At 39.6% G+C, this 9,541-nt stretch overlaps 1 protein-coding gene across 1 annotated transcript; it reads left to right on the top strand.

Moving 5' to 3' along the window:
* Positions 1-430: 430 nt before the first annotated feature.
* On the top strand, positions 431-2,747 carry bloc1s2 (biogenesis of lysosomal organelles complex-1, subunit 2). The gene is made up of 5 exons (XM_026345408.1): positions 431-629; positions 874-990; positions 1,161-1,280; positions 1,424-1,528; positions 2,014-2,747. Exons 1-5 carry the CDS (start codon positions 464-466, stop codon positions 2,043-2,045), a joined length of 540 nt encoding a protein of 179 aa, XP_026201193.1. The 5' UTR covers positions 431-463; the 3' UTR covers positions 2,046-2,747.
* The last annotated feature ends 6,794 nt before the right edge of the window (positions 2,748-9,541 follow it).

Here is a 9,541-nt window from a genome sequence, read left to right on the forward strand (position 1 = left end):
ACAAATAAGACCACAGTCATTAAAGGAGAAGAATGATTTATCATATAAAATAATTTTTATTATAGGCTATTTGACCTTATTATGGTGTTATTCCAAAGTGACCCTTTGTAGAGAGAGGCTTAAACTTCAACTGAGAACAAAAGCAGTAAAAGAGGAGGTGATTTTAACCACTTTATGTCCTGACAGCTGACAACTAATCCATAATAATACATAAGCAGGGATTAGCAGATAATTTATATTTGAAATCTGCATCTGTAAAAAAAACAATTGTTTTGGAGGGAAGTCTTAATAATATTTTGTACAGACTGTTCTTAATCATGCTATAGTTGGTGCCCCTCACTAACAACCTCACACAACACACGGGCGTGGCGGTCGGGGGCGCGCAAGCCGGGTGGTGGTTGTGGCGGCGGAGGGGACGTCACGTGATGGTCCAGCTCATGTGACGAGGGAAAACAGGAACAAAATGGCTGCAACTGGAGACGACGCTGCTGCGATGGACAGCATCTCCCGGGCACTAGCGGCCCATCCAGCAGCTCCGAACCCGACTGCGGGCGTCAGTACTCACGCAGAGGGCCCAGAGGATGCAGCAGAAATCCCCGCGGTCGCTCCGAAAAAGTCCATCACCAACAGTGAGAGATGTTTTCACTTAGCTTCCGTAGCTTGCTCATGCTAACAGCTCAGAGTAGGACAATGTATTTCTCTTTTAAACGAGGGTTACAATGTTTATCATCTTTGTTTTTTTTAAATATAATTGTCGTTCAATGATTGTCCTATACTGTGGTTGTATTTAGTTTTGTTGTTGTTGTTGTTGTTGTTGTTGTTGAACTGGATTGACAACTCTGTGGCATGTGTCCTTGTTATGATTATTTTCAGGTGATGGTGGTGTGGAGACAGCAGAGGAGGCTGTGGAGCCTGCACAGCCTGATATCAATGAGTTGTGCACTGATATGTTTGAAAAGATGGCCATCTTCCTGCAGGGAGAACTTACAGGTCTTATAGATGTTTCGCTCGTCTCATTTTCTCTTATTTTCCCAGCTCACAGTCACAACTATTGTATATTGTGAGACAGAGGAGTAAGTTCTGACACTGGACTTTAATTTCTCATTGTCATTCATTCAGGGATGTTCATGTATGTTTTCCCTGTGTCCTTAACCTTCCAGCCACCTGTGAGGATTACCGACTGCTGGAGAACATGAACAAGCTAACCAGTCTGAAGTACATGGAAATGAAAGACATAAGCATCAATATCAGCCGTAATTTGCAGGACCTAAACAACAAGTGTGAGTGAGCTATACTGTGTTTGCACAGAAATTCAGCAAAATAGCATCATTATACTGTATATAATTATCATATTTGTAGCTGGCGTATCATTTATACTACTACAATATGCTCTAAATTCATGCATGGGATGTGCTTGCTTTAGATGCTAGCCTACAGCCCTACCTGGACCAGATAAATCAAATTGAAGAGCAAGTGTCTGCGCTTGAACAAGCTGCTTACAAACTAGACGCATACTCCAAGAAACTGGGTAAGCCTTTTAATGTACAGAAGTGCGGTACTTTGTGCATATGTCTACATTGATATCTAAGACAGACGGGTGCTGTTTGACTTCAACAGTGAATAAGCTCCACTTTGATAATGTTCTTATAAACTTTGTCTTAATAATAGCCATATTAATAGAATTACACAGTATACTTCCTTAGTCAGTTGACTGTGTTTTGAGCGCAGTCTGTACACAACGTTTTATTTCAGTGCTATGTGTTCCATAGACTAATAATAGTGCAGATGCTTTTTTCAGCTCATATTGCAAAACATTATGAGGTCCACCAGCAGATGGTGCTGCAATGCCACAGACAATTCCTCGCTAATTATTTTGACTTTGCAGCTTACAAAAACATTCAGACATTCCTTCACTGAGTTGCATTTAAATTTAGCGAACACAGGTTTACTGCTTTCTGTTATTGCAACCCTTAGCTATAGAGTGAACAGTCTTCTCTTTCTTTGTCTTTACAGAGGCCAGATTCAAAAAGCTAGAGAAGCGGTGAGGGGAAAGAAGAGGCAGACTGAGAGTTATGGTGCCTTCTCACCTTTTTTCATCCTGCCTTGCCGCCTTCTTTCCCTGCCAGTGGAGCCAAGAGTGGCAGGGAGGATGTGACCTGAGGCTGAAACAACAAACACTAACAGCCTCTTTGATACCTAAAGGACCAAGGAGGAAACAGCTGAAGGCACATGTATTAATACAGCAGTACTTGGCTTAGATGTTTTAGCGGCGGTCACGCAGCCAAGGTGTATAGGTTAATATGGCATATGCCCACATGCTTTTTCAGATACAGTACACATAATGTAAAAGGTATCTGTCTAATTACCACCAGATCCAAACTTGGTTGTGCAATCAGATTAGACTAATCTACTCTTAAACCAAAGCATACAACAGATTGGCTGGAACTTGCACCATAGGTGTTTATAATTACTCTTTTACCAGATATAGATCATTTACAGGATAAAGCATGCTCATTCATTTGTCTTTAATAATGTTCCAGCCCAAATGTCTCTGGCAATTTCAGGAAACCGACCTCTTGATAGAGCTCCCCTTACTGCACACAAACCATCTCTAAATCGCACTAGATCTGTAGTAGAGTGTTTTAACCATGCAGTTATTTGATATGATGCTTATTGTATTACATTTGTTTGAAAATACTGACATTGACTACTGGAAGCCTTTTTTTAATAAACTATGATGTACGTATTGTTGCGTGACTGCTTTCTTAAAATGAACCCACCATTGACAGCAGGTGGCAGACCTGCACCATGGTAAAGACTTAAATCAATGCATAGTTGATCTATCAAATATTGTATATCCCTGGATATACTGACCCTCTGCAGAAGGAGGTTTGGGTCTTAGCCTTTTTTTAAGAAGAAGAACCCCAATAATAGTGAGATCAACAGGGGAAACATGAAACACTTGACAATTGAAAGGAAAGGGTGACTAGAGTGACTAATGGGTGAATGGGTGACTAAAGGTGTGTGTGTGTGTGTGTGTTTAATGCCCTATGCCTCCTTTGCTTTCTCCTATATTATCTGTGGCAGACTGATACAACCTCCCTCTTGAGTATGTGAGGGTTTGTGTGTCAGTTCATGCACACGTAGGCATGTTTGTGTAAGACCTAATCTAAAACAGGTCTCTGTCATTAGTCCAGTTGAGGCCCCAGCACAGAGGGAGCTCATTATTCATACTGTAACATTATTTACTGTTGCACTGTGATCCTTCCATCTCTCGCTTTCACTGTTTTTTCCAGGACCCTGGGGCATAAATTCAGCTCCCCTCCCAAAGGCTGAAACCAGGTCTATTAAATGATTTGGGGTTGTTTTCTAAAATCTAAGGAGTACCAGGAGGCAGTCAAGCATAGAGGAGAAGGCAACATGCTCATTGTAAGTGAAACCTTTCTTATATGATTTAGACTGGGAAGTACAGCAAAATTAGATAATGCTGTAAGCAATATAGTTTGTGTGAGGAAACTAATTATATATTCTATATGCTTAGTAATGGGTAATGGTGAATATAGATATATACTTCTATTCTGTAGATATCTTAGATGATTCTAATAAATATAATACTGAACAGCGGGAACCATTTATAACTGGACAGTGTTCTCTTTCTCAATATTTTCAAATGAAAACTGCTATTCTAATGTGTTGCCTATACAAACAGTGAAGGAATAAAACAAAAGAAATATAAATCAAAACACTATTTTAATAGATTGCTGTGGCCAATGCGGTAGCATTTCTTGATTATCTAAGTTTTTCGCCTAAGAACCAGCAAGGAAAGTATTACCACATGCCTCTGTTTATACCTGAAACATCGTGAGGCAGCCACATATCTGAATAGAGGATGATTTCACTGATATACTTATTTTTTGATGTTTACGTGTTTACAGTTGCAATCAAAATCATTTCAACTCATTGACCACATTTAGAAATGTTCAGCTGTTGGTATGAACTCAACACAGCTAATGTTACAAGTGGTTCCTCCAAATTCACTTAAAAATGCAGTCTTAAGATTGTTCAAGCCCTTCATAACAACAATCTTCAGTACTCCAGTAAAGTACTCTTCTGCTGTTGTGACCTGCTGCAAACCAGTTTCCATCAGTCACCAGTTTCTGGCAGCGTTCCCGAGGAATCTTAACCCATTATTTGTGGGCAATGTCCTACAGTTCACTGATATTGGGACTAACAAGCCTTGATGGACTTTGAGGTACGCTTGTGATCATTGTCCTGTTGGAAAGTCGAGTGACACTCAAGCTTCAGCTTCTTCACAGATGGCACAGTTTCATCAGGTTTCATTCTAGGATGTCATGACACTTGATACACGCCTTCCACATGCTGCAGGTTTCCAAGTAGAAGTAAAGCAGCCACAGAGTATTACCATGCCACCACCATGATTCAACGTAAGCAAGGTTTTCGATTCAGTATATGCTTCATTTGTCTCCCTAGAGACATATTGCTGATCTATAGGCCTAAAATTGTTTTGTTTCAGCAGAGCAGAATCCCAAAACATTTTCCAATTAGTTTCTCACCACAGTTTTTGCATAGGTTAAACCAACTAAATATGATGCAGCATCAACAGGTACAGGTAGGCTAATTGATTCTGGACCTTTGCAAGAGCTATACTATTTGTTTTCCTGTTTTCAGTCTTTGTGGTAAGCTAAGTTTCTGCTGGCTGTAGCTTACAGATGTTGCTGTGCTAATATGTGAAATATTATTAGGCTATTATCAGTGAACTATATTGTGTGTAGGATATTGTAAACATATGTAGTGCAGAAGGCAGAGTATTCCAGTGAGAAAGGTTTGATCAGACTTTACAGCCACTAGGTACCACCTTGTTTATCAATTTGCCTTATGCTGTACAAGTTCTGATTTAGGATTTCTCAGCTACAATCAGAAACCAATAACCCATTTTAGGTCATTACTATAATACCAAGAAACATGCTATCCCTCAGTTTCCAAGAAGAGGCATCTCTCTGTTCATTGTCATTCCCTTTTATGATCTGTCCACAATGTACATGCTGATTCCCAGGGTTGAGATACACCACAAACAGCAGGGGACTTTGTGCTGACAAAGAGCCTTCTGCAATACTATAAATATGACCTTGCAAACTTCATTCTCCAGTGTCTGCACAACTGTACACACATAGTAATGCTGAGACAATGCATTAACATATGTCATGCAATGCCAGATTATAATGTATACCAGTGACATAGGAATGAGTAGTATTACATACACCGTGATTGTAGATATAATCAGCTTCAAATACACATTACACAAAATGGACCAAATAACCCTAACTCAACAAATGAGATCTTTTGAAATGATACAGCCTTAATGTGATTTGGTCTGACAGACCTCAGGAGATTCCCAGAACTGTGACTGAGAAAGTATCAAACACATGTCCATCATCAGCTGCTGCATTCCTCGTAAGTCTAAAGTGGAGACTGGGCCAGTTAACAATAACGGGTCAGAGTGCCACACCACAGTGTTGTGTAACTGACAAGTAAGCACGAAGTCTGGGGACATTTTGCCTGTGTTCATGAATGAGAGTGAACAAAAGATATTCCAAGCGTTGTTCTCAAACCACATTTGTTCTTTGTTTTTCGGCCTTGCTCAAAGTTTGCATTTCACTTAATTGGGCAAATTTAGTAGTGTTGTGAAATCTCTTTCTATCCCTTTGTCTTCACTTGCTTTCACACAGTCAGACCATGATGGGATAAACAGCCCTCCATTACAGCCATTAAATACCCTACTATGCCCTTGTAAAGCAGTGACACTGTAAATACAGCCAAATGGTCTGAGAGAAATGGCAAAGAGGTTCATGTTTACATCCATTTCAAAGCAGCCAGTGGATCTGGGAGGTATTTCAGTGCAAATATAAGCCACATGTGAGATCTGAGGGACGGAGTGAAACTTCAATATCTTTTACAAGAGGGGCACGAAAAGCCACATGAGGTCAATGTTTGGCATCACAATCATTCCCTTCACTTTGCTGCCTACACCTTCAGCACATACAGTGCTGTGGACACTTGGGAATGAAAGAACTGACACAAAACCTACACGTCACATCTGAGCCCTTTGAAACTCTAACCCAAAAGCAAGTGTCTGTCAGGTATGTAGCTCTTGGAACACTTTTACCATTGCTATATGAACGCAGCCCATTTTGATTAAACCAAAATGTGCACACCATCATTTTATAATTACAATTTTAAAATGAGACCAGATGGGACTGTGGTACAAAACCATGGGTGCAGCATCAGTTTGGAAGTGAGTCAGTGCCCAGCAGTTCCCGGCAGGTAGAAGAGTCAGGGTGTCACACTCTAGCTGCAGATACAGCTCTGTTCCTTTGCTTGAAAAGGGAACTGAGGTTTGTTTCTCCACAGGAAGTTATAACCAGCTACACCTGAGATCTGTCCTGTGTAATCCTTGTTAAAATGTAATATTAGTTCAGTCCTGGTGTGCCTCCCTGTGTGCTGCTGTCTCTTGTGTTGCCATTTTGACTCTCTGTGAAGAATCTTGCTTTCATGTGAAGCGTGTCCAGCACCGTGTCTAAATAGAGTCAGCATTGGTTAGGACCCTTCTCCTTCCCCCCTTTAGAACCCCACTCAGACTCTTTGGCACCAGAGACATCAGTGTGCAGATACATATGTGTTGCTCAAACTGTGACACCTGAGAAGATGTTTCATACATAAAACAATTCAATTATATGATATAGAAATAGCTGTGCTGGATAAAGTACAAGAAATTAAAAGTAAAAGACTATTTCACACATGTAAAAACAACAGTGGATTAACACTAGGGGAGAACTTGCAAATACAAGCTATTATAAACGTGGCAGGTATTCAAAATGAAGTATGTGGATGCACTCATTCTTTTAATTTAAATGTTTATTTTTACACCTCTTTATATTAACAGATTTAGAGTGAAAGGTGTTGCCTAGAGAGAATCATTAGAGGACTCGGGTCAATAGGTCATTGTCGCGTTTTTCTGCTCATTCTCACAACTTTGCTGTTTCTGTACTCTCTCACAGCTCTCATGAGACTTGTTTACAGCTGATGTCCTTTCAGTACCTGTCAATCATTGTCAGACAAGCAACTAGGATAGTGTAACCATTAGCAACTCAAGATGCAGACTTTTCAAAAAGAGAGCAGGGATGTAGGGAAAGGGACTATTGATACCACCATTAACCAGAGTGCTCACTTGATGTTTATATAGGTCACTGTTTGCTGGTGTTTTATGTGTTTATAATCAGTATTTTTAATAAAGAGTCCTGTATAAGAAGCTAGTTTTCTTGTTTTTATTGCAACACTACTTACTCCATTGAAATGATTTTTGTTGGGAATCCTAAATAGGCAAAAAAGGCAGTGTAACATATAGCAGTCTTTACATGGGAATTATTACATTATGATATCTGAGACCACCATGTTTGAGCAATTATGGAAAAATTTATGTTGAGGACAGTGGGCTTTTAACAAGTCACATCCTGTTTGTCAGGAATAAAATGTCACAGGTTCACAGCTAGCTAACATTAGGAATTTTCTTAAATGGCCTTTGAGCCAAGCATGGTGTGTAAACATGCATGCATGTTTTTGTTTTCCTTTCAGCATGTGTGACTTTGCCCTTTAAAATGAGTAATACATGTTCAGAAGTCGCATAGGTTGGAGTTGACTCATCTTTATTATGAAGGCTCTACAGGCCATGCCAGAAGGAGACGTTCAGAGCCAGAAAATAAGTCTGACAGCATTTTATCTGCATTCCCAATAACCACACATGCAATAACACATGTTTTATAGGCTCTCGTTTGCTTCCGATTAAATACGTTTTACTGGTCTGGCAAAGAGTAAGCCTTGAGCAACATTTGTAATAGTGTTCATCAGCTTTGATCTTTACTGCACTGTCTGTCTGAGTTTCATGGCTCTCATGCTCCATGCATAACAAATACTAAACATACTGTAGTTAGAAATTACGATTCCTGATTGCAGGAAGGCCAAGCCACCATGGCAGAAAAGCAGAGTTGGAAATAATCATTTTTTGACTGTGCAACCACAGGCTTAAAAGACCATGAGTCGCTTATTTCTCTCTGTGTGGTTGTTAAAGCATCAGGTATATTTCCCATACTCAGAAAACTCTAAGCCAATGCAGCCCTCAATCTCCAAGATGTGTATAAATCATCATAAATACAGAGTCATTATCTAGACTATTTTGATTCCGTCATTTAAATTACCGGTCCCAGCCTCCACCCTAGCCTCCATACACAATAATTTATAAACAGCTCTATCGGTGCCATTTGGGAAAGAAAAAACATCACAGATCCTGTGAAATAATATTTCTGATAAATTCCTACTGGGCTTCCTCAAACGGTATTAAAACAGTAAATAAATCAGTGTAACTGATTGCATGTAGACTTTGTGTTTGTTTATACGTGGAATACAGTAAATGGATGTCAGCCTGAGTGCATACTGTTTCACTTTATCACTCTTTGGGTCACCGGAGACGTGGGCATCAGATCAGAGATCAGGAACCAGCTTCTATTTGCATATTTGGAATCGCTAATACATGATCTAAGTCTTATTAAATAGATGTGATTTCCCTTTGAGTTTGTGAAGTATTGTTCCTCAGATGTGCCTTTGATGTGTGGCGTACCTCAAGGGTCAGTTCTTCGTCCTACAAACTAAAGGAGAAGCCTTCATACCTTCCAAGTTCAAAACTAAAAAGTCAAGGTAATTGTGCTTTTGCTGTTTTTGCTTCTCCACTTTGGTACTTAAATTATGTTTAAAGGGAGCTACATTTCATTTTAATATTCCTACACTGGTATGTAACCATTCTTTTATCCTGGCTTCATTTTTAAATTTAAATGATTTTTAAATGACTTCTCTTTTTTATACAGGCAAAGTCACAACATAGATTCTTATTTGTAACATAACCACCTTGAAGCTGCGTCTGTTTCTCACTGAAAACCAAGACAACAAATGAGGACAAGAAAATATTCTGCTTTGTGTTACATGTGGGTGCTGTGAGTGAAATTCAACAGAACATTGAATTAGACATGCTTTTACTTCCCTGTGCTCATGAGCAATGTGAGCAGTAAAGTTGAGTGAAAGCTGAGGCACAAACTGTACCAAGTTTGTAAAATTATGAGTCAGGGCTTTTTAAATGTAGAGATTTCAGATTGAAAAATTGAATCAATTCAGCAGCTAAGTTCATTAAATATGTTGCCTTATTCTGTTTTACAACATAACTGCCTGCAGTGTTTAAATTATCTGGACCAAATGATCTTGAACTGAGATCGCTCTCTTTCTCAACTGGTCCTACTCTGTGAACGAGCTTTGGCCAGTTGTCCAAGCTAAGCATCAGCAAAGCAAAGTCAAGGGTGGCAGGCTGAAATAATATTTGCCATAATTACTCAGAGAACATAAACATAACTGCACCTGGCTCAGCTGCACTACCTGGCCAGTTCTGCTGTGTATGTTAGTCTGTAGCTGCTACAGTAACACT

The sequence above is a fragment of the Anabas testudineus genome, chromosome 4, assembly GCF_900324465.2.
Source record: "Anabas testudineus chromosome 4, fAnaTes1.2, whole genome shotgun sequence".
In the NCBI taxonomy this organism is placed as follows: Eukaryota; Metazoa; Chordata; class Actinopteri; order Anabantiformes; family Anabantidae; genus Anabas; species Anabas testudineus.

Excerpts from the sequence above, each read along its gene's own strand:
- bloc1s2 (XM_026345408.1), top strand. The coding sequence starts at position 464 with ATGGCTGCAACTGGAGACGACGCTGCTGCGATGGACAGCATCTCCCGG. Across the intron at positions 1,281-1,423 it reads GCAGGACCTAAACAACAAGT|ATGCTAGCCTACAGCCCTAC; the intron begins GTGAGTGAGCTA and ends TGCTTGCTTTAG. Across the intron at positions 1,529-2,013 it reads CGCATACTCCAAGAAACTGG|AGGCCAGATTCAAAAAGCTA; the intron begins GTAAGCCTTTTA and ends TTGTCTTTACAG.